Source organism: Phoenix dactylifera, unplaced genomic scaffold (assembly GCF_009389715.1).
Source record: "Phoenix dactylifera cultivar Barhee BC4 unplaced genomic scaffold, palm_55x_up_171113_PBpolish2nd_filt_p 000602F, whole genome shotgun sequence".
In the NCBI taxonomy this organism is placed as follows: domain Eukaryota; kingdom Viridiplantae; phylum Streptophyta; class Magnoliopsida; order Arecales; family Arecaceae; genus Phoenix; species Phoenix dactylifera.
The window spans coordinates 28,124-54,645 of NW_024067999.1; the positions used below are offsets into that span (position 1 = coordinate 28,124).

Here is a 26,522-nt window from a genome sequence, read left to right on the forward strand (position 1 = left end):
AGGAGGATGGTGACCGCAACTTGTCATTCTTGCTCCCTATCGGTTCCAACATCCTACTAAGAAATTGAGGCACAAGAGACTCGAATTTCGAGCTAGTGACTCAAAAATAAGATCAAAATTGTGCCTTTTTTTATTTTGTTTATCTTTGATGGAGGGGTATGGAATGATGGCGGGGTGGTGGCGATGGGAAGTCTTTCTCCCCTCCAGTGATGTGGTAATTAATGTAAGTGGTGGTCCGCTTCTAGCCATTGGATTTGACCAAGGAACTCTCATCTCTATTCTTGACTCCAGTTCCCTCACCGTAAGAGGAAATTAGGCTCTAATGCTCCCCTTGATGCCCTGGCTCTTCGTCTCCTTCTTCATCTGAATCAATGGCAAGACATCTATTGAAACCTCTTCTCTATATAACCTTGAAACCTCTAGAAGAAACTGAAGCGAAAAGAAAAACCATAAAAATCTCTCATTTAACCTCAAGATGTAATCTTTTTTATTATAAAAAAAAGAAAAAGTACGGAAACGAGGCCACTATGCTTGGATTTCTCTATGGTTTGAGAAAGCTATTAGAGATCGATGGAAAAGATAAGATTTTTGGAGCGAAGATATGGAGAATAATGGTGGGAAGAACGGGAGAGGTAAAAGAGAAAAAAAGAAAAGAGGAAAGGAGAAGAAATCTCACCCTGACAAGAGTTGGAAGAGGCAAAAGGGTGGTACAAGCAGCAGAGTGAAAGAAGAGTACGAAAATATCGAAGAGACTTGGAGCAGCTTGAACAGCTAAAGAAGGACTAAACCGAACCTTCACCCGTTATACTTGCACACTCATAAGATTATGCTCATAAATACCTTGGCCTAGCAATGCGAAACTTCAAATCAAAATAAAGAGAGAAAATTTTAAGTGGGTCACAAACTTAGTCAAGACCCCCAAACAAAGGTCATATTCTTCGGTCTGAACTCCCAGTCTATCTATATTTAGTTAAAAGGCATCTCGATGTACTTTATACTATGAAATTATAATATATTTATAATTTTAAGTGCCCCCTGGAACTAAAAGTCATAATTTGATTTAATGCTTTTTTTGGTAGAAGATTACATAAAAATCTTGGGATCATCGAAAGGAAAGGTCAGAAATTTTTTTTTTTTGTTCTTGCATTTATGTTTTTGTTTCTCAAGTTTCCCAAATTATCTAGCAAAAACTTCTCCATAAACTCTCAATTATAAATTTTACATTTGAATGATGTTGAGGATAGAATAATTACTTTTAATATTAAAACCGTCTAAACAAACCCTTAAGGACTTTAGGAGGGAATATTTCACTTGGTGACTCATAGATACGTGGATAAAGCAAAATCACAATCTTATGGAGAATATAATCATTGAACCCACAAAGAGATTCCACGCAACTACAAGAGGAAGTTACAGGCAAATTACAATTTCTGCAACATATTTAGATGAGTATCTATTACGCCCAACACCAGTATGCCATTGTTTTCTACAATTCTGGTATCACCCAATAACAGAGAAATTATCTTAATAAAGCAGAAGACCATTAAACAAACAGAAACTAAATATCTGGCCTATTTTTCAATCAGCGACGACATTTGGCAGTAGACCAACTTCTAATTCCTCTGAAATGCGTCATGTTGTGAAGTGCATGGGTCCAGGGACCTTGAGTTATGGTAGGGCATGCCAACAGTTTCATAGTCAGCTGTTCAATACCTAGCATGATGGCGTTGGCTTCTGGAAGTTATAAGATGTGCTCCATGCTAAAGGGCATGCCTTGAGCTTATTTGCTCAAATACTCTAAATCCCTCATCTTCGGGAACCATACACAACCTGCTTCAAATCTCGATGTTCCTGCTGTAAGCTCCATTACTAACTCATCCCAATGGGGAACAATATAAACAGGTTTCCGAAGAAGTTGCTTTGAACCTAATTCACTCTTCTGCACTTGGCCTCTTGGTCTGGCTATCATATTCTCTCAACCTATTTCATTTCTTCCTGAATATGAATCGAAGGCTTTATTTTGCAGAGAGAAGTCGAAGCTCCACCAAGCAGAATTTCAATCAGAGAATTTGTATTTGCACTATTCTTTCTTCTTCTGCTCAAAATGATGATTACACACATCCATTGTTACAAGTTATTTGCAAGACAATATACTTCAAAAAAAGGAAATAGTCACTTGCAAAACAAAGCTTTGAAAAGACCTATATGATACAAAATAAACTGGGGAGAAAAAGAATAGCACAATGTCAACTCAGCAACCATCAGATGAATCTTGTGTTCCCACAAAAGATTCGATTTTCTGTTGACAGACAATGAGAAATGTAACAGTTAATATGGAGAATTAATCATAAATCAATTAAAAGATTAGCAAAATTAAATACCAATCATAAGGCATTTTCTTCAAAGTTCAGCTAACACAAAACAAGTCCCATACCTTTACTGATTGCTTTATTTCTTCAAGTTTATTTAGCAACAAGTCTCCAGGTATGACCCCTCCAGCCTCAAACAGAGCACGTCTAGGAGAAGCTTTGACCTGCACATTTCATAACAAATGTTATATAGTTATGTGCACTCTATTGGAAATCATTTATCTCCAGAAGCATCACATAATTGATTGGTCAATTAGTAAATCGGCTATTATATGTATATACTATATCATGGTGTCATTGTGTGATCAACTGACATTGCAGTGAACGCTGGCTTGCAGCAGAGGCCAAATTAGTTGGTATGCAACTCCATAATTCCATAAATGGGATATGTAATCAACTAACGAGATACTAACGAGATTCAATTTACAGTACCCAACTTTCAGGGTTTACAGAATCTCCCATCTGCAGAAATCAACAGTTAACTTTAAAATCCTAGATTCTCTCTCTGATGTTTTAGGAAAGCCGAATGTCAATTTTCCATACAACAAAGTTCACATCAAGCTAGGGGATCCCAAAAACTCCTATAGTTTGGTGCAAAGACTATAGATGTGAAAACAAATGTTATATAATGATAGCACAATTATGCATTTATGCATGATAAAATTCAGGATTAGGACTTGTTAAATGGGGAATAGAAGTACAAATTAGGTATCAACATTTTGGGCATCTATGTATGCTGTGGTCATACAATTCGCGCACTTGACAGGAAACTAACAAGGTTATTCATGTTTTATAAGTCAAGCCCAGTCGAAGAAAGACTCGGTTTTTCTATTAAACAACACACAAAGTTGTTCCTTAAACTAAATAACTCATGAAAACAGGTGTAGACCAACAGGATAGTTTTATCAAGGAAAGAAAAAACTACCACAGAAGGGTAAAAGGCATTTATGTATGATGTGTGAATCACAATCAAAGACACTGACTTAGAGCATGCAAACAAACGTTAAACAAGTTGAACTACCTCACCTAAAAAAGGACTCGAACTACAAGAAATTTAACCTATTACCTTCCAGCCAGGAGATTGAAACTTCTCAATTGCTGGAACCTCGGTTAGAGATCTCATATGAGTTGGTGTGGATAGACCTTCCCCGGGGTGCATTGTAGGCTTCCAACTCCTGGCTTCTTGGATACTCTTTGCAGCCTCTGTTATAATAACCTAAATGGGGTACTCAGTTAGTTTGAAATGGACACGTCTCTAAATCATGAAGGATTCACTAATTATCAAAGATAATTGAGTATTCCAATGATTGAAATTAAAGAAAAAAGAAACATATTAATAATAAGACATGAGAATCAAGAGATTACTGATCCAGCACAGCTCATCTGACAAGTGAGATGCAAAGACTCCAAAATGATGATAAATTTGATCTATTAACTTGCCAAATATTTGCTTATAATGAACAAAGCAGGAAGGCCTGGTGATAAAAAAAAGGCCATTTGCATGCTATGTAGGGTTGCAGGTGGGTTGAACAAACCAGCTTCCAATATGGAACCAACCTGAAAATAACCTGGACCAATTTGATTTGGTGTTATTTGGATTAGGCTTGGATCAAAAAAATATTATGATCTTTTCTAATATTGACCAGATAGGGATCAGTATTTACTTCAAGTTGAATCCAGACAACATGAACAGACCCTAAAGTAATACACTATATTTTCCGCAACCTTCCTTGAATTTAAGAAATCAATTTGCTAGCAATAATAACTTTTATGTAATTAATCACCAATTTGTGTTTAATCGTAATTAATCTGTTTGTCAATCAATCTTATGCAGGATGGTTTGTTCGTAACTTCTACATTTTACTTGATGGTAGTTTTCTTGCATAATATCTTTCAGCATAAAATTAAGTATCCAATTTACACGCGTTTCTCATAGTTTGTGTTCAGAATTATTCTCAACCTGGTTTGGCCTAGAAACCCAACGTATCGATAAAATAAATCTCAATGTGCTGTAGACTGACCAGAATAGAAATGGATTAGGCTTGGATTTAAATTTGTGACCAAATTCTAGAGTTGATTCAAACATGGAATGGTTTTGCAATGTGCCTAATCCAGCCTAACCCACTTGCAGCCCTAACAATGAACTCCACACAAAAGTTGCTAAGAAGACATTTCAATTTTTTTTCCCAAAGGAATTTATTCTTCTCAGGTCCCACTCTATTTGAGCAAAACCAGGTTAGAAAAAATATAAGGAAGAACTACTCACCTGTTTGAAGAAAACCATTGGAAATGTGATGCTTAAAATACATACTTGAATGTGAAAATAACACATGATTAAAGAAATCATATTTAATCCCAAAAAAAAGAAGAAAAAAAATGTTGAGCATTAGAAGACAGCTTTCTAAAAAATAATGAAGGCAACTGCAGAAGGAGAATGGACTTATTTTCTATGGTAAATAGTAGCAAAAAGTAATTTACACACATATCACTTATGAAAGGTCATACTGTATGCATGGGCTAAAGGTTACAATATTATTGGGTGCAAACAGCTGCCTCAGATTTTTTTTTTTTTAAATTACATTATGGCTTTACACAGGATAGTATATATTCGCATATGTATACCAGACGTTCATGCATTTTCCAGCATGTTATATGTGAGGAACTATGCCATATTGGCTGCAGGTGAATATAAAAAAAATTGTTTCCATAGCCATATTTCAACTCAACATCTCAAGGTCCGCAATCTCGATACTGAATACTATATCGATACTTTATTAGTTTGGTACAGTCCAATACAGCACGGTACATCTCTGTGTTGAAATAGCTCTCCAACCATTTTTCTCAATTTCCATCTCGGTATGGTCCAGTACGCACCTCGGTACAGGTCGGTACACCTCGAACGGATGATACGGAGTTTGTACCGACTTGAAGGCGTATTTCATACCGGTTCTCCACGAATACAGTACGGGACGCCCCGTACCGGGCGGTTACTGCAGACCATGTAATATCCTTTTGACAATAATAATCTTACTAGCTGTAGTTGTACCGTATAAAGAATCTGGTAAGCTGATTATTGCAACCAACAGAAAATTGTTTGGAATTGTTATAGCTCAAAGCACTAGGTTGGCTTTCCCAAGTATTCAGGATGCTGAAATTCACATCTTTCATCCTTCCCTCCTATACCTCAGTGTAGCTTCCCTTTTACCCTTCTTGGGATTGCTTAGGGCTGACAATGTGGTTTAGCCTTGGATTGGCCTGCCAATAAAAAGATATAAAAAGGGTGCTATCCTAGATTGGATATAGGGCAAATTTTAGCTCAAATACGAGGTCAGATCAGATCCACAATTCAGTCAATGGGTGGTACCAGGGTGGGAATTGGATTTCAAACAGTATGATAAGCTTCAGGAAATTATAAAGGGCTGTTTTACAGGTCAGAATCTAACTAGAAAGGAAAATTACTCTGCATAATATTGTTATCTGTGAATAAATCTAGACCACATACTCCAACTAGACATAAGCTGAATAATTCTGACCATATACTTGACCTTCAATTCCAACTATTAATCAATCTAAAAACTTTCATGTTACTCTGTGTCCAAAATGAATGAAAATCCATACGCATTAACTGATATTGCATTTGGTATCTTCTTTCTCAATTTTTGATATATGATAATAGATATTTAGGTCAACAAGTTTAATTTTCTTCTATTTAATTAAACATGCAGATTTTGAATTTTTAAAATGTCTGAGTTGGTAAATATGGCTATAAACAAGACTAATAAAGAATAAATATAGGATAAATGAAGTGCCAACTTCATTTTTTTAAGGAGAAAATTGTATATGAAAGTTTTTAAAAATTAGAAATTTTGAAGGACATACCCTTGCTGTATTTGATATGACTAAAAAATGGCCCAAATTTAAGCAGTGTCATAGATCATTCACAGGAAAAATTAAAGTTCCCCTTATAGAATCATGCTTCACATGCTGTCTAAGAAGAATAATTAAAGACATGAGATAACAGATCTTAACAACATAGTAGCATTAAATGAGCTTTTTAATCACTAATTTCAAAATCAATTTATTCGAGAACATCTTGCTAAAAATAATTATCATGCAAGAGGTTCTCCATGGTTGAGCACTTTTGTATTATATTAGATTTGGAACATTCTCCAACCCTCATTAACATTTCTATAGTAGGACATTATAAAGGCCAGCACTATAATTGGCCCTGATTCAGAGACCATGTGGGTCTGTTTCTAAGACAAAGGAATATATAATAGGTACCTGAGCAAGTCAACGTCCATGTTAGACACTCAAGACTCTCATTAAGAATTTCAGGCCCAGGTCTGTGCAACAATGTTTAAGCTTAGACTCCAATTAAAGCCCATCTCGTTTTTCACACAGATAATTATGCACAATAAATAAAGACTCTACATAAAGAGGGCCCAATATCGCATCAATGTACCAAAAGAATAATTAATTCATTCCTAAAAAATTGTGTTATGGTAGGAACTAAGAAGCATACTTAGTTGAAATTCTGCAACAACACAAGTAATAATAATAATAACTAGGTTCTTCTTACAATTGTAACGATGAAATATTAGAAGGAAACAATATTACAACTGTGTTCTGACATGAACAGCTAGGGCTGACATTTCACAAGTTCATCAAACAAAGGTAAGAATGGAATATACTAATATCCCCCCTGCCCCCCATCTCCCCATGCCTCCCCCCCAAAAAAGAAAAGAAAAGAAAAAGAAAAGAGAAAAAAAATCATTGCTAAGATTTAGCTAATTCTTGCATTGCAGTACAAAGCAACTAAAATTATATAAAATAATATAAATGCTTCAAAGAACATGTTTATAGAGACTATAAACCTAACAATCTATTTCAACATTTGTATTAGATCCAAGACTCAATTCACTAAACCTCATTGAAAAACTTGATATGCCTAAAACATAACAACTGACACAAATTTCAATAGTAAGATTTAAAATTGGGTACATGACACAAGTATCTTCAAAATAATTGTTAGCTACCCATCTACGTTGAATGTGGACTGCAGGCTACCAGGAAACCTGATTCTCTAAAATGTCTCATGTCATCATTATGATTATGGATACTCTAACAGCCATAATTTTTCACCAATGCAAAACTCCAAGTCTGGTTCCTCAAAATAAATATCCAAATCAAATTTCATTGTCATAAAACTTTCAAAGTAATCCAGGATGCCTTTGCTTACATTAGGCTCTTCAAGGTGCTTTGCAAGTTTCAAAGTGATCACTCAAACAATATCCACAGAATGGTGAAGTAGAATTTACTCCATATTCTTCGTAAATCCTTTTTGATATAAGTTGCTATATAACTTGTGGATAGTAATACTTAATGATTTAAAATTGAACCTTGGATCTCAAAAAATTAAAATTATGAAATAATTACTTGCATCAATTTATTTCACGCAATTCAAAATAATAGTCACTCTTGAGGCCAACTTCTGTCTTGGAACCCCCAAACCAATTCCTTCCTGCCACCCCCACCCAACACCACCACCACCTCAAATACAGATGCATACACATGCATGCACACACACAAGGGGGAAAGAAAAGATCAAAGGCTTAATGTCCATGTCCTGATAAGCAGATTTCAGCCATTTGGCATACAAACAATAGACATAATAAGCAAATCTGTAATTGTAAAATTTCCACATTTACATCTAAAAAAGGGTAACTAATACTAAAAGGACAAGATAATCTTTCCAATCAGTAAAGAGGAAAGGGCCAATATTCATAGATCTTGCACGTTTGTAAAGGAGATTTTTAATTAATTATAAAGACAAAAATGTTTTTTTGGGTCCGCCAGAGCATGATCACTGGCGCTGCAAGCTCTGGCACCTCCAAAATTATGCTTCCCACACTGAGACAAAAAAAAATTCTAATCACAAAAATTCAGTTATTCATGGCTCACTAGAAGCCAAAATGCGTACACAAATGCAAATGACAACAAGATCAAACAAAACTTTTAAAACAGATTCTGTTTCTAAAGATTATGAACCATTTAATGAGGGCAGCAACGCTTCAACTACTTCAACGCACCATCTCATCTCAATCATGCCAGAAGCAATAAGTTCCCTCTAAATATTTCATTTCCAACAAAATTTAGAACATGACTATGCATGAAATAACCTCATTGTTCAATTTTAACATAACTTAAAATATTACAAGGAGATCATCAAGTTGTTCTAAGTAACTCAAGAAACAGCCAGACCAAATTGGAGTGACAATCAAATCCCAAGTGTAAGAGAAGTAAAATCAGTTATGGACAAACATCATTTTTATCCTACTATACTACCATTAGAACTGACTTTCAGAAAGCAAAAATTGTTCATTTCTTTTCATTTCTTTGCATCCAGCATCATCCAAAAGGTTTAAATATGTTCCAGTAAAGAATCCAGCAGTCTAAAGGTGTAACAGCATAATTACAGAAGTGTCCCCATTGCAACAATGCAGTACATAGCACTACTCAAAAAGCAGGCAAGAAGTTATTTTCTATGGCTATCAAATGTTATTCATTTGATCGAATGTTGCAAACCAAGCCTGCCTTCAAGTAATTAATCAAGCAATGCTACACTACCCGAGGTAATGTCAGATGCAACTTTCTCAAAAGCTCCCCAAGGCTATGATGTACCAGATAGCCTACCATGAAGCAGGAACAAAGCATTACCTAATACCCATATTCCCTGAGAATGATATCACTATTCCTTTTCACTTAAGAGATGCAAGGAACCTGGATGGTTTTTACCAAATCACCTAACTTGACTCACTGCGGGCTAAAAAGATAAATGCTACAAATGAACTCAGGCTAAGCATTAGAGATGATCTGTTTCATCTTATAATTACTAGCAAGTATGACCGCGATGCTCTTCTAACCCACATTGTCCATATAGGATTATCACAAATACTTGTTCTTTGGAAGCTGACAATGTTATGCATTATTTAACTACTTCAATGCATGAACTTAGAATTAACATTTATTTACAATGATAAAGTTCAGCAAGATGCAACATAAAATATTATGACTAGAAAGTTCTGAGGCTTGTATTAGGTTATATGTTTCTAATTGATGAAGAATGATGTAAACCAAATTCCATATTTAATTTTAATGCAAATCCATGCAGGTAAATTGAACTATAAAAACAGGAAAATACTTCTTTAACATCGTAATTATGCAGATTCGAGTTTGTCAACTGAAGCAAAATGTCGAGTTTGCAGGGAGAGAATCGAACACATTCTTGCTACTACCAATGGATATATTCTTCTCTCTCTTGGAAGCAGAGGGTGACAGATAACCTGTCTAGAACAGCTCTTATGATAAGTCAAAAAATTGAAATCAAATAATTTCATTACTAGTTCTTTCACAAAAAAAAGGGAGAGAATTGCCCGTGATCATGGGAGGATGGTAGATGGAACCGACATAACAAAAACCAATGCCAAGTGTTCACTGGTCGATGTCCTTGAGAATAATCAAATCATGTAGAAAGACCTCATATATAGGTAACATGATCAAGGTTCACCTTATCGGTACATACCGCCTCGTACCAGGCTTACTATACCGGTACCTTGGTACAGAAGGTGCATTGAGTCTCCATACACTGAATCGACCCCATACCAGATGTACCAACAATATATCAGCATAGTACCAGTACAAGGTCCGGTACTGAGTTCGCAAACCTTGAACATGATCCTTGGGCTATTATAATCTCATCTCCTTTCCATGATTAAGAGATTAGTTTTGTCATCCATTAGATGAAGAATTGTTCAAATTGAAAAACATAACAATAAAGACAACTATTAACTCGGTTTGAATTCAAAATTCCCATCTATCACCATAAAATCTTCATAATATCTTGTGAACCACATTGCTTAAGTTTTCTTTTTTTTGGTACAAACTTAAGTTTTCTTTCATAGATCCCCTTAATAACCCATCAACTTGGAATTCAATAATACGACAGTTTACAAGATAATTCAGTAGCATAAACATGAAGTTTGATTGATCTTTGAATTGCATTTGAATGATTGGAATGCGAACCTCTAGCTAGAAGTATCCTATTCTATTACGATGTGCTTATAAAACCTAGAGAAAAGATTATGCATAATTATCCTAGCTATGCTAATTTCAAAACTACTGCAGCTGTTATCAATTCCCCTAGTAAATGGAAACATCTGCTGACTCAAGCAAAATTGTAAACTGATGGAGTTTACCTTCCTTAGAAGTCCTGGGTTGGAAACACCTTGAAATTGTAGTTCATCCACTGGTGCAGCTTTGCCATGAGCTATACTTTCGATCCTAAATGTATGGATTCCATATAATGATTGCAGGCAACCTATAAGCATCAAAAGACAACATTTCAGTGGAGAAGTATTTAATAGAAACTACTATAAGTGCTAAGTTGCATATATTGAGCTTATTTAATAACCTAAACCCCAGTTAGAACCTAAACTTTCATATGATAATTTAACAAAAGAAAATCCTTCGTCTTCCACAGAACTCAAGAGATCTAGGGGGAAAAATTGCAGCATCTTTTACATCAACAAAAGCCAAATACTACTGAAAACAAGTAAAGCATGCACTATTTAAGTTGATACTTGCCTACGGGAAGAACTACGAAACACAGATAAATAGCATAAGAAGCAACATAAGGTAATAATCTTTGAAACCCACATAGCACATATGAAAGCGCAGTTAACCTAGACACAGAAAATCTGGGCTTTTTGTTGTATCCTCACGACAATACATGACACCACTTGCTGAGATATGCCACAGGCATGGCTTGGTCGTAGGATCACACTTTTATGCACTGAAAACTAAAGCCTTTCTTGCCTAATAAGTTGTCTATCTCACTGTCCTTAAAGGATATATAAAAAGCAATGTCTCTTCCCTAGACAATTCAGAAGGGCTAAAGAGGGGCAAGATAAACCCTAGCTCCCATGTCTTACCCTAACAGATGAAGGTAAAGAAGGAAAACAAAACTTGCACTCAACTCCAATGGCTCATCCTAGATTTTTACTGAAAAAAGGCGAAAAAAAGGAGAATAACGAAGGAAAGAGGACAGACACATACAGAGGGAGAGAGAAGGGAAGAGCTAGAAGTAGCACTTGGTTTGAGCTAGTTCATCAAGCATTGCCTTAGGTAGCTGACATATGTACTCCGTCATGTACCTGAAAATATTTTAAAGTTTCTTCTCTTGTTTTCTTTCTCTTTCAAGATTAGTCCCTTTTCTGTGCCACTTAAGGAGAGTTGGGCATTATTTCAAGGCCAAAATGCCAATTTTGCCCACCTTGCTTCATCAAAAACTATGGTGCACTCTTTTCAAGTGCATTTCAGTATTTCAAGTGCCAATAGCATTTAAGTTTTAAATTTGTTTGGATCTCTCCCTTAACCTTCTTTTATTAGAGTTATTATCTCACTAATTTACATATATATATATATATATATATATATATATATATATATATATATATATATATATATAGTGAATGTGTTGTGTGTGCATGTATGTGTACGTCAATAGATACATATATGCATACATATATCTATATGTATGTATGTTTGTGTATATGTATGTATATGTATGTACGTATGGAAATATGCTTTTGTGATTCTATATCAATTTCTCCAAGTGCAAGTTTTTTGAGATTATTGTGTTGGATTGGTTAGGATACTTGGATCCTTAGAACCTTGCACCTGTGTCCCATGTCTAGGTAACACTATGAGAGAGATACATTGCGGTAAGCATCTGAGATGGCAGACTAACTTACTGTGACAACCTAGTAGTCTTCCCAAAGTTTCTCAAAATAGACCACCAAATGCAATAGAGTGATCCATGAAAACCTTCTCTCCATGAAATGACATCAATAATTGATGTTTTCAACTATGACACCTGTATTCAGCAAGTTTCCCTAGAGTACCTGTGTCAAGATGACAGACACAAGTATAAATATAGGGTTTGTGCCCAGCACGTCAGCGTAAACATCAAATGTGGTTCCAAGGAATACAAATCATGGTGGAAGATCTATGCTGAGGGGGAGGAGAGAGAGGCATGGAGGGGCTTAATGAGTAAGGATCGTCTCCACGACCGATCGGTTTTGTAGCCAGCGAAGCTAGGATCGATGTAGGGCAATGGGCAGACAGTAATATTCTACGTACCCTTCTAACTGATGGGCCATAGCCATAGGAAAGCCAATCATCACATGACTCCTTATCCGAGACATCTTAAAGATATGATCGAGAGATGCTTATACGAGGCCACTACGCCATCCGATCGACTCGGCCAAGAGGGCATACATCCTCCCAACATAGCCAAGCAGAGAAGGGCACGAAGGGTAAGCAAACAGAGAGTAGCACAAAGATTAAGTAGGCAGCAAGTGGCTCAAAGGATAAATCGGCCGTGAGTAGCACGAAGAGTAATAAGAAAGTTGCCCAGAACACCAAAAAAGAAAAACAAATGGCACCTGCAGCCCTAATAGAGAGTGTGGAGAAGAAGCCAGTTCACTAGATTCAGAGACCAAGAGCAGCAACTCTGGTGGTCATAAATCTGTTGGCCAAGGAGAGTAGAGGATATGAGACCTCCGTTTATGAGACATAACTGCAGTATGGTTTTCGATTCATCAGTGGGTCCCAATTTATGCATGCTATACAAAATGAGGACCACGGTGCATGATTTGGTGGAGCCCACGAGGATCCGATTCATATAGGAGACGGGCTCCTCAAAATCATTTAGAAGAACATGATGCAGCTACAGATGACCTCGCACATTAAGTAGAATCTATAAACGTATTAGGTTTCGAGTCGTATACTGGATCCTAGTATCCACAACCACAGGCAGCCTATAACCCATACGAATACGGATATAGATATGGTGCATCTAAGGCATCTTCCTATGGCTATTACTCTATGCAGCCCAAAGTATTTTATGGGTCGGATTTTGTTGCCGGCTTATTCGGATAGACCCTTCACAGTCATTTTATCAGCCAATTTATCAGCCAGAGAATACCTCTTAAATGCAGAGCTTCAGCAAGAGATTCGAGAGTGCTTATAACGCAGAGCGCGTTCCTTATGAGATAAACATACAAAACTACAATGCCACTTGGTTAGAGGGGTGGGCTGATGTACCCTGACTATGCTAATAATCTGAATATTTACAAAAGGCTTCGCCACTCGATGAAATTTTAAATATCAACATATATGTTGTACTTTAAATATATGTAATTGATTGTATTATTTTATATTTTTTTACCTCACTACTTGATTTGAGAATATATCAAGCTGTTTCTTATAGCATGCAACATCTCACTAATTATTTTATATTTTGTATCATTTTAAAACAACAAGATGCATTATTTAGATTAAATCGAGATTATAGAAACATCAAAAAATATAAAAAAAATCAAATTAGACTTAAAATCATTGAAAAAGTTGAAAAAAATAATTAAACTTGAAAAACTTTTTAAAAAAATGGGCGTGCCGGTACGGAACTAGCATGCCCAAGCATACCGTGTGTCGGTACGGTACCAAACTGATACCGTACCGACCCGTCCACCGACCGATACCGGTTCGACGGACCTAACTTTTATGTCTAGTGCAGATGTAAAAAAGAGAAGGGAGGAGAAAAATGAGGTGATGCATAAGGAGTTTTTGTCAAACAAAGAGGAAGACTAAATACTTCAGCTTGAAGCTTAGCTTTCAATTGTATAGTGTTCTCAATTGTTGTTTAGTTAGCAGATGAGGGACCATGTTATGGAGAGTAGGGGGTGGAATGGGTAGACATCTGAAAGAAAGATGTAATAAAATGGATTATTGCTTTATTTTTGCAAAAAAGAAGGCAAAAACACTTGAATGAACCAATTCTACTTTACCACCGCCCACTTCTACCATTATTATCATATTATTCTTGTTTCCAAACTATGCATCTCTAATCCACATGCCTTGGGATCAAATATCAATTCATACTTCCGAATTCATGTCTATCAAAACTAAGCCTGCTATTAGTTCAGTCGCGAGATAAAAGACCGTCGAACTGCCTCCTTACGAAGTGGTCCTTCGTCTCTCTATAACTAGCCGTATAATTCAGTTCAGGTGGACTCAACCTTCCCGCTATCAGAAAGGAGCAAAGAAGAGGACTGGTAACCAAAGACTGCTTTCAAACGTGACCATCAATCAGGTTAGAAAAGAAAAAGGTATTTCTTAAACTGGAAATGTGCTCTATGCTTCAACCACCATATTCTCCCTTTTTCAAATTGGAGACATTGTAGATCCTTATACACCATCTCTATCCATATAATTTTAGCAATATCACTTCTCCTAACCTTTTCAACATGGACCTACAACCGTATTTCTATATGTGCCTCCTTTAGTCTTTATCAAAAATAGTGAAAAACTGGCATATAACCAGTGAGATGCACGGGGTATCATTTTTTCTCCTCTTTCAAACTCTTCTTGAAATGCAATATAGCAATGTAGTAAACTATAATAAATAGAAAGTTTTAATAACCAAATTTCTGGTGCACATTAAGCAATGAACTTTAATGATGGTATAGCATAAAGTTCCATTATTAATACGACATTTACAGGGCCAATAGAGAACACTGCACAAGCTGAGTCTCCATATAGAAACTCTTATTATCAAAACCAGCCCCTGCAACATGTAGGGTAGAGTTTTTTCTCCTTTTTCTAGCTGCTTTTGAAATGCAATATTACAATTTTAACAAATTATAATAAGTAGAAGGCTTCAAAAGCCAAATTTCTATTGCACATTAAGCAATGAACTACAACGATAACCAAGTAGAAACTCCCATCATTAATATCGGTATCATTAATACTAATGTCCACATGCAAAAGGCAAACTATGCACAAGTTGACCCACATCAAGCAATGAATTTTAATGATGGTAGAGCAGAAACTCTCATCATTAATACTAGCACCACTGATAACAGCATCCATATGGTGAAAGAAGAACTCTGCACAAAAGCCTCCATGCAAAAATTTCCATCACTAATGCCAACATCATGATGCACGGGGTACAAGTTTTTCTCCTTTTTCCAACTTTTTTTTAAATGCAATATAACAATATAACAAATTATAATAAATAGAAGGCTTCATTAGCAAAATTTCTGTTATATATTAAGTAATACCGATAACTGAGTTAAATCTCCTATCTTTAATACCAACATCCACATGGCCAGCAAAGAACTCTATACAAGCTGAGCCTCTATAGAAAAACTCTAGTCATTAATACCGGCATCATGAATACTGGCCAACACGATGCACAGGGTATGATTTATTCTCCTTTCTCCAGCTATTCCTGAAATGCAATAAAATAATGCGACAAATTATAATAAATAGAAGGGCTTTAATAACCAAATTTCTGTTACACATTGAGCAAGGTTCGCCGTATCAATCGGTACGTCTCATTGTCTCGTACCATACCGCATAGCAATACTGTCATAGGATGGTACTGGTACGGGGTTCGGTACCAAGACGGCAAACCTTGACATTGAGTAATGAGCTTTAATTGCGGTCGAGCAAAAACTCCTGTCACTAATACAAGCATGTACATGGCAAATGGAGAACTCTGTACAAAAGCCTCCATGCAAAAACTCCCATCATTATACCAACAAAGAATATTGGCCCCCTACAATGCACAAGGTATGGTTTTTTCCTCCTCTTTCCAACTTCTTTAATGATGGCCAAACACATTAATACAGCCATCATTAATATATGTTGCACATTAAGCAATAAATTTTATAGTAGTCAAGCATATTAATACCGGCATCACTAATACTAGTGTCCACATAGTGTTTGGACTTTGGAGAGTCCTATACAAGCTAAGCCTCCATTTTAGATATATATAATAGAATCCAAATGTATTCAAATCTTTTACTATATGTACCCAAGTCTTTCAAGATTAACCATCCCCAACTTTGATGACCCCTAACATCCCCCTCTAACCATCATCATCACCTCCTTTGACACCCAACTCAGATTTAATAGCTTCACCTTATGGCCCTACATTACCCTCCAAAAATAGAATTAAAAAAATCACAATTTTATAAACTTCTGTCTTTTCTTCATCAAACCTTCATCACCATCTTTTCAAAGGTATTTTAGTTACACCTCAATAAATTTTACCTCAAGACTCTCAAATTCTTATGGAAACAAGTTATTCCTCTATCAACATCTTCAAAATAGGTGATCTCTCAAGTCTCGCAATGACAGGAAACTCTAACTAGAATCTTTAAAAGATATGTGATAAATTAGAATTGAACAAAGGTGAAATTTGAATTCTTGACAATTAGACTCAAATTGTGATAAAAAGCAACTATAGATACCAGAGTTAGGCACATGGCTGCATGCAAGAGGAAGTTTGGATACTTGAGATCATGTGAGAGATAAAGTGTTGATGGTTATGATCCCCATTCCATAAATAGAGTCCACTTTTAGCTGGTGCAGTCATCTTTTTCAGTACCTTAAGCAAAAGTTTGACTAATGGGGATGTATCCTTACAAAGAAGGGGCATATTTAAGAACCCTACAGAAAACATGTCGTAAAATTTCAAGAAAGGAGACTTAAGGTCCATGGATAAAGATCTAAATAAGTCGTGTTGTAATAGTAGAGACAGCTGCCATTATTCCAACCTTGCTCCCAAACCCAAAATCATACCCTCCAATCATAGTGGCGAATAATTGAAGTGTTAACAGTTAAAGGCTTTCGAAAAAAGATAAGACTACATAAAGTGGTTAAGAGATGCTCCCTACCAAAATGCACCCTTAAAAGGAACAAAAGAAAAGAAGTTATTTTTTAATGTTAAAAGCATTTTCACACTTTTGTTTTGGTTATTTGATGAGATTGTTTCTTTTTGTATTTACATGATCAGCGTTAGAGTTCATTGATTACTTAGAAAAGTGAACATGCCATCAAACTAAAAACACCATTTATAGGCTTTGGTAGGTCAAGGAAGCGATAGGGCAATAAAGCCCATGGGTTGCATAAATAGATAAGGCACATATTTGAAATAGAGAAGAGATTTGGTTTTTAAAGATATGAGGGGGCGGGGGAGGATTTATGATAGTAAATTCCCAAACTAATGGACACACTTAGATATTATCATTTGCCATTATAACAAAGATAATGACCCTTGTTTGCCTCAAACAACCTGGACTGAGTTTATCAACAAAAAAATTATTGACTATTATATCGGTTGTTATAATAGCCATTGTAACTGGAAATTAAAGATGCCAACAGAAAAATGGCATTTTCTGCTCAACTCACTATTCATTGAATAAAGAATATTTCATAGATGGCATGCAGTTTCTAATTGAAAACGTTATTTTATTAAGAGGAACAATGGACATATAAATAATGGAAATTATTCCCATTATATAACAGCCATTACAACAAATAACAGCAAAATAATGGCCGTTATTTAAAAGCTTGTTATAAATGTATAAAACATAACAAGAAGCCCCTGAAATTGTTATGTCATTACTAGTGCTAGGTGTGCGAGGTGCAAATGACAGAGCGCGGAGAGTCGTGATCATATGACTGGGAAAATTTTACTTGCCAGCACTCAGTGCAACAGCTGGTGCAGGGAAACAGATATCCTAAGATCAATTTAAGTAGAGAAGCACCAAGGAGGAGGGTCAGTGTTTAAATTTTGTGAGAGTTCCATAGAATGTACATTACCCATGCATGTTAAGTGCAAGGTGCAAATGACAGAGCACGGATAGTTGTGATCATGTGACTGGAAAAATTTTACTTGCTAGCACTCGGTGCAACAGCATCAGGGAATCGGATATCCTAAGATCAATTTAAGTTGAGAAGTGCAACAGCTCTCCTTTAGCCAGTGCACTCCTGTTACATGGTGGACAGGTGGCAAACACTTCAGCATGAATATAGGCTTAAGGACATGAAAAAGGGTTTATATTAGCTTATCATAATAGAGATGAACAGTCAAATTACTATGCAAAACACCTAACTTAGGACCAAGCATTTACCTGTACTAACACTAGTATAGTGACAACCTTTTTCGCTCAATATAGATTTGTTGTATAAAAGTACAAGCGCAACAGCTCCCATTTTGCAAAAGATTGCTTATATAGTAAACTATATACTTCATGTATTTCATTATTTTTTCTACACTTTAACATGGATAAGGTGGTAATCCTTTACCCTGTTGTTCCCTTTGAAGAAACAAAAGGATGTATGAGATAGCATTAAAAACTCGACAAACTTTCATCACTATCCCAACTTATCAAAGACTTGCAGTACATGGTGCCTAACTTTTCACATTTCTTGGTCGAAGTAAAGAGGAAAAATGTTTTAATCTAAGGCACTATCACTTCCCAATTCGAAGGTACATTTTTCTGTCTTGACCTTACTCCAAACTAAGTTGTTATAATCTTGTATAAATCCATAGAATTAGTCTTATTGCCTAATCATGCATATTCAGCAAGTTCCGCATAAAGTATTATAGACCTAAATCCGCATGTACATATTTTGAACTAGAAAAGGCATTTTTCAATTCCCTAAAGATGTCCAAGAAATATATTTAAAAAGTTAAGGTCTAGAGCAAGGTTTGTCATCTCGATACCGGAATATGTACCAGTGCCACACTAGCATTGTATCGGTATGGCACAGTATAGAATCTTTTCAGTGTACCGAGTGTCAATACGCCTTCTGTACTATATACTAGAACCGATCCAATACGGTACGCCCCCTACTGTCCAGTTTAGGACAGTATCACGAACTATGGTCTAGAGCAACAACTAATAGCTAAAAACTATTATCTAGTAAACTGCAGACAAATATAGATCAACTACTAGGTCAGGTAATGCAAAGATCAAACTTGAATAAGATATGAGACATGGACAAACATAGTGCAACAGAATGCAATATAATAATATAAACATAAAAATACTATTCTCACATGTACCTTGTTCCATAATGATGTCGATGACTGTGTGAAGAGGTATGTGCTTCTCAACCTTTGTAAACCCTAGGAAAGGCAAAAAGGAAGGTCTTCTGGCCTATTTGCAAAATTATATCATGTCATGAACAACAACTGGAACCAATAAGCAGAGTATAAGAAAATAAAGTAAATAAATATAAGAAAGCCAATAACTACCTTGTAAACTATCTTGTTGGGTGTGACATAAAGTTTGCGTGAAGATATATCCTTCTGCAGCACATATCTTCTGACAGGCAGATATAGAAGCATAACTACACCAACTCCCCAAGCCAAAACAAGCAATAATGATATCAATACCCATATAATTGTGTCACATTGCACATGATTTTTTGCAAGCTCTTCAAATGAGGCTCTATACAATACTTTTCCAGAAATTTCTGCTTCCTCGTCATCAATCTCAGATACAGGATCTGCTAGTAAAAGCTCATCTGATTCACTTCTTTCATGTAAACTAATAGCATGACCCGTCAACATTCCTACAATTCACATCTGACAAATATGTTATGCTACAAGTTGGACAATTCTAGAGAAATTTTATTCAGAGAATCAAATTTCCAGTGCATAGGAAGTACTTATTATCCCAGGAAATAGAATTGTCAGGGTCATTCTAAATATGAATTTAAACATAAGTACCTACTTCTTACCATCAACAGAGAGCAATCAACAGTTACATTCAAAAATGGGATTAAAAGAGAGCATGGAAATCCATTTTATACAGAACAAGCCTGTAAACAAGTTGAGGAGCCAAAATCTCTTTCAAATATTCAAATTTTAGGGAAGTGTGCATGACAAACCAGTCAACTTTCGAGAGTCCTATAAATTGAAGTTAAAGAGGAGAAAGTCTTATTGAAGTAGTCAGCCACCTCTTATGAAAAGAAGCCCACTAAACCCTGTTGTAGTTCGGGCATCACTAACTAGTCACCCTTTGAGAGTCATAAGAATTTTGGAGGAAACAAACTTGTTAAAGCAGCCGGTCAGCTCTTCGGAAAGAGTTTGAGTCTAATTTCTACCCACTTTCAGGTGAGACTCCACAGTATCCTACTTGTGACAAAATTAGAGTTAGAAAGCATGTTTAAATGCAATGGAGATATGGTTGGTATTTCAGCAGTCCCTTTTTCGTATGCAAACTCAGATGGTTTTGCGCCATGAAATTGATATTCTAGTTTCAATTGATTACTGAAATAATATTTGTTAACTGTTGTAATTGAGTGAAATTTGGAAATCTAAAATATCACAGCCTTGATTTCAATTTAGGGAAAACAAGTTTGAGCTCCTTTGGCATTTCTGATATTTAATGAAGTTCTTAAGAGTATTTGATTATTTTTCTACATGTGCAGAGCTGTCTAGACCATGGTTTGTCGCACCGGCCCGAACCAAATAGTACAGGACGTACCATACTATACTGGTTCAGTGCTGATATTCAGTATGAAAGGAGTACCCTCAATATGCCAAAAAAATTCGTACCGTACCGTACCGACACAGTACTAGCGTGGCATCGGTATGGGGTCCTGTACCACAACAGCGAACCGTGGTCCAAACTACAACAACAACAACTTTAATTCTAATTTAGGGAACTAGTTTGATCTCTTTCGGCATTTTAGTATCTAATTAAGTTCCTAAGAGAATTGATTACCTCCATCTGAAGAGTTGTTTAAACTACAAGAACAACTAGGTAGCACTGCAACTATGTTTGAACAGACAAATTATCAGATTTCATGTGTTAGGTAGAACATGCAAGTGCTTCAACTTTATTCAATATGATGATGCCAAAAATCAACTTGAGGATTTTGGCTGGTTCATTTAATCCTCTATCCTGGGTTCTCATGATGTTGATGACGATAAGGTGGTGATAGGCATTTCAACAATCAATTGTTGAGCCTCTGATGATACCATGGAAGAACTGAATGAAACATATTAACCAGAAAATACTCTTTAAAAATGAGAATCAATGTCGCTAGCAAGTTAAAGCATGTCACATTACTTGATAAGATGATGCCTAGAAAATATTACTTTGATTAGAAAAACACCCTAAGGGAATGAAATTGAGATTCATGAAGGATAAGCTAAAAGTGGAAAATCTATGATAGCACTGAATGGAGGACCACACATATTGGACAAGCCAACAACCAGTTGACAACTAAAAGAGATGAAGATTAAATGGGAGGCCAGTAAATTCTAGCTGGTCACTTCCTTTTGGTGTGTGTGCCTGAATGTAGCTTTCCAGCGGAGCCTAAATAGTTGGGAAAAGACTGCATGATTATGAATAAAAAAAAATGGATGTAACTTTCTTCTTTCCTTTTCTTTGTTAAACCTCCATTTATGTGCCTTCTGAGTGATTGATTTATTATACTTTGGTAACACTTCCTCATCACCAGTTATCAACAAAACCATTCTCTACCACTCAGACCAAGCAATGATCTCCAACCCAAGGAAACAACATTCAGAGCAACATTTGGCCCTATGTTAGCTCAAATATGCCAAAACAAATGCTTCCTCAAATCTGGAAGAACTGAAAGAATACGGACGCCAACCATGGATCCGCAATTCAGTCCTTTCAATCACAAGACTGCATTCCTCAAGAATATTCTCGACATTCGTGCAAGTAGAATAAGCCTCTACGAAGGCAAAAAAAATTGGGATAAGAAACTACACTTGTTGTTCCTTTTCCCCAAGTTTTTTCTCATACTCTTCTCTTGCCCACTTTGATTTTACCATCTAAAAGCCAAAATAAAAGCTCAAACTAAAACTCATATTGTCAAAAAAGAATAAAGGCGCCATCATCAGTACGAAGGCATGCAAAAGCAAAGGAAACTGGAGAGAAAAGAAATTTTGAGTACTCCGTTGGGGTTAATATCGAGTATAAATTTCCAAACATTTAAAAAAAATACCTAATATGGAAGCAGTAAAATAGAAAGAATCACCTGGGACTGGGAATGATCTGAATCCGCTGTCAAGGAAGAGGAAAACGATTGATTGAAGCAACGAACGCGAGATTTTAGGGGTTTTCAAGGGCTGTTTTGCCGCTGCCCAGCGATCGGAAACGACCAACCTGATGGCTGATGGTCCTCGGAGAAACCGTATCGCCCTCTCTCACCTACTAAAAACCTTCAGAAATGGCCACTTTGGGCCGTGAGCGGCCTGGTCCGAGGTCAGGCCATCTCTCGGTGTCAAGGGTTGTAATTTGAGGCCACTACACAAAAATCCCAACCTAGGGCCCAAAGGAAATGGCCCGGCGGTTTTTTTCCCTTTTTTTGGTTAAATATTTGAAAGAAACTTATTGACCAGACCTCGCTGGACCACACTGTAACAATAAGCCTCTCTTAGCCATTCTTCTAACACCCAATCTCTATGCCTAAGTATTTTTTAACTCCCAGTCCTTCCCAACCGTATACGGTATGCAGTGATTGTAAATAAAAGGGGGACTGCAAATTAGACGACCGGCCTATAGGCCATTATCCTTATTTGCATGTCCCTCCCAACCGTATACGGTATGCAAGTCCTCAAAGGGACCACATGTTAAAAATCAATATTTAACAATATTCCATATCTTTCCAAGATCCAACAAGTAAACAGCTAGTATGGGCTTCTCCCCGAAGGTATCAACTTCTTTTTTTTTAACTTTTTTCATGAATATCCCTCTAAATATCAGATTTTGCATAAATACTCTTTCAAATTAATATTTACATGTATACCGTTATAAAATATTTATTTTACTATTCTGTCCTCTTTTTTTTTTTTTTTTTTATATGTACCCATGCTATCTAACGGCGTTAAAAAAATAATGGTTTCAAATTAAAATGACTAATATACTCTTAATGGGGAGACGTATATATAGATCGCGATCCGATAGTAAGGAAAGAAGATAGAAACAATAGCATAATTTTAAAATTTTATTTTATCTTTTAATTAATATAAATATGATTTTTCTTAACACCATTATAACAACCGTTATATTATGAGCATTTGTACAATATCAGAGTTTTACGAAGGTATGCATACAAATATCAATTTTGAAAGGGTATTCATGCAAGATCCGATATTTAGAAGGATATCCATGTAAAAAACTCATATTTTTTTGAGGATGTCTCTTGGTATTTATACCAAGGCCTTGCTTAAATCGCACCTTCATCCCTATTCCAAGGGTTTAGGACATGTTAGAAAGGACTATTAATTTTCTTTCAAGAATAAATAAAATTTAATAATAAAATAACAAATTTACGGGTAAGCCCAACTATTACAATGAAACAAACGGTTTTAGTGCATAAAGTCATAACTTCTGTTGCTGGAAATTGGACCCGGGGGCCGCCGTGAAGCCGGGGAAGGAGGAGCTCCGCTGCTGCAGGGGGCGGACGGCGGTGCGCCGGCTGGCTGCATCCTCCGCTGCGGGGGGGTGTGCAAGTCCTGCAAAGAAAACCGGTGGCCGGGCTCCCCGGCGCCGGCCCTCCGATGCCTAAGTCAGAGGGGGCAAGTATGTGGAGAGAGCAGGGGAGAGAGTATGTGGAGAAGACAAAGAGAATCTCGTGTTCAATTGTGTCTGTGCTGTTTTCTTCCTTTTTCCCCCGGTTTAGGAGGGTTCTCTCCAGCTCCGGGTTTTTTCTCTGGTTTTTTGGTCCTCCCTCCCTTTTCCCTCCAGGTTTCCTTTTATAGGAGGATTTTTGTTACCTGGGAGGTGACAGGAGGTTTGTCCTGTTTTATAATAATTGGGCACGATTTGGCCCATTAATGGCGTAATGGAGAACGGGACCGGATCAGACCGGAATCAGGGAGTTGTCACGGTCGATCGGACCTGTTGGAGTGGTTGAACCGCCGGCTGTGGTGGGCCTGGGGTCCGTGGATGGTAAGTGCATTTATTACCGAATGAACCGGCGGTCAGGGAGAGCCATACGTTCTGATGGTTCAGTGATCCGGAGATCGTCTTGGGCCGTGTTCATTAAATGCCTGAGTGCATCGGAGACTTGAGGGAGTCTCATGCATTAATGGCAGGTCGTGCCGAACGCCTGAGGAGATCTTATGCCTTGATGGCTTGGAGATAGTGGCAGGTCGCAAGCCGTAGGAGTTGTCAAGTCCCTTGGACTTTAGGCGGAGGTTGAACATTTGGTTAAGGCATTGGCTCGGCAAGGGTGCCGAGCCGAGCTGATGGCCCAATGGGGCGCCCTGTGGCGGGGCTGCTTTGAGTACTCCTGGTCGGCGCCCTTTAGGCGAGCACCTTCTAGCAGAGCGCCTCGGCGCTGTCTTTGGTCGGCACTTTCTAACCGAGCAGCTTATTTTGGTTGGGCACCTCTTGGCGCGCACTCTGGTCGGCGCCTTCTAGTCGAGCGCCTTCCTGGTCGGCATCCTTTGGCCGAGCAGCTTTCTGGTCGGCGATCTTTGGCCGAGCAGCTCTCCGTTCGGCACTCTTTGGCCGAGCAACTTTCCGGCTGGCGCTCTTCGGCCGAGCACCTCCGTAAATGTATGGCTTGGGGTTCTTCCCCCAACAACTTCATAGTTTGATATAAATCCAGAGAGCTAGACTAGAGCCTCGGATGGGAGATATACTTTATATGAATGGAATCCCTTGCCGGGAACGGAACAAAGGCTGGATTCAACTTGGATATTTTTTGTGGTATTTTTCCATAAGATGAGTGCATAAAAAGCTTGAGATGCTCATGATAAGTTGGTCTAATATTATATCACCCTTCGAATCTATCACATGGGTCGACTTCATGATATGGCCGCATGAACTCTAGAGCAATATTCTAAAGATCATACAAGACCTAAAAAGAACAATTTCCAATAATACTAGAAATTTAAATCAATAGTAAATAGCTAAATAATCCAACTAAATAAATTCACAATAATCAAATAACTGACTTGTTTAATTATAAAATTTTCAAACGTTCATTGCTATTAGAAAATAGATTAACTAACTAACCAGTAACTATGATGCTCGAACTTCACACTTAGCCCATCCGACTCTACACATCCTATAACTCTAAAAAAAATAACAGATGGATATGAGCTTTCGAGCCTAATAAAAATTCCACACACCCACATCTTAATAATAATAATAAATAAGAGATTGCCAAATAATTTTTAATTATATAAATTCCATGCCACAAAATATCATCACCATAAAATGAGCATAGTAAACACACATCTTTTAATGGAATAAATCATATCAAATAATTATCTCAAATTAGCATATATTAGATCCGATAATATTTAGAATCCTAGCTTTGGACTACCACAACCATATTTTTAATCCGTGGCAAGGCATCACCAATACCACGTCTCAAGCCCCTGGTGGGCAACAATGATACCATATTTTTGGCTTTCGGTGAGGCAACAATAAGTACCATGTTTCCAACCCGTTGTAGGGCATTAACAACATAGCTAGTCCAGAGCACCACAATCAACCATGCAAATATACAATTCAATTATTTGCTTGTTATGTAAATATGACTCAAAATCATACTCCTTTACAAAATTCGATGCATGCAAGTATTAAAATCCACACAAATCAAGATTAGTAATATATGATATATTCATTCATAAAGATCCATATATACTTAACAAATAAGTATATAATAAGCAATCATCATATACCACACAAAGCAAAATCTCTAATGCAGAAAATAGCTTATACATGCAAGTGATTAATATTCGAGAATTCTTACTTTTACTAGTGATAAACTCAACTCAGTCCATACCTTAATTTAAGAACTAGGTGTCAAGAACCCTACTCGACATTCTCGTATCCAGAGTATTGTTCTCCTACAGAACCAAATCCAATATTAAAATAAAAATCATAAAATGAAAATTAATTGCCTAGAACCCTCAACTAGGGGTCTACCATCGAGTCCTCTGAATCCCTCTTCCACAAATCCTTTGGTCCAACTAAAGAGAGAGAAAAGTAGAGAGAACAAAGAGAAAGAGAGGGAAAAAAGAGAAGAGAGAGAGAGAGAGGAGAGAGCCCTCTTCCTCTTCCTTAAAACAAGGGACTTTCTCTCCCTCTCCTTCTCAAATTGAGCAATGAAAAGGCTATGGACGGTGGCCTACAATGGCCAGCAATGAAAGGCTTGGCAATGACGATGATTTCTCAGGATTCAATGGTGGAGTTCATAGGAGGAGGAGACCCTTAAATAGATGAG

General features: G+C 36.9%; 1 protein-coding gene across 4 annotated transcripts; it reads right to left on the reverse strand.

Moving 5' to 3' along the window:
- Positions 1-1,425: 1,425 nt before the first annotated feature.
- LOC120103662 lies at positions 1,426-22,536 on the reverse strand. 4 transcript variants are annotated; one of them, XM_008778151.4, is made up of 8 exons: positions 22,314-22,536; positions 19,549-19,868; positions 19,357-19,450; positions 15,661-15,726; positions 10,628-10,749; positions 3,436-3,585; positions 2,435-2,533; positions 1,426-2,299 (listed from the first exon to the last, which is right to left on the reverse strand). In XM_008778151.4, exons 2-8 carry the CDS (start codon positions 19,864-19,866, stop codon positions 2,252-2,254), a joined length of 897 nt encoding a protein of 298 aa, XP_008776373.1. In that variant the 5' UTR covers positions 19,867-19,868; positions 22,314-22,536; the 3' UTR covers positions 1,426-2,251. The 4 variants fall into 4 exon arrangements, with proteins under 4 accessions (XP_008776373.1, XP_008776374.1, XP_008776376.1 ...); XM_008778152.4 differs by having other exon boundaries at positions 19,549-19,881; positions 22,314-22,528; XM_008778154.4 differs by lacking the exon at positions 15,661-15,726.
- Positions 22,537-26,522: the final 3,986 nt, after the last annotated feature.

What these genes read in the sequence shown, in the direction of transcription:
- LOC120103662 (XM_008778151.4), bottom strand. Translation starts at nt 19,866, where the DNA reads ATGTTGACGGGTCATGCTATTAGTTTACATGAAAGAAGTGAATCAGAT. An exon ending in CGACATCATTATGGAACAAG is followed by an intron (nt 15,727 to 19,356) that starts GTACATGTGAGA and finishes ATTGCATTTCAG; the next exon opens with GAATAGCTGGAGAAAGGAGA. An exon ending in GGCCAGTATTCATGATGCCG is followed by an intron (nt 10,750 to 15,660) that starts GTATTAATGACT and finishes TGATGCTTATAG; the next exon opens with GTTGCCTGCAATCATTATAT.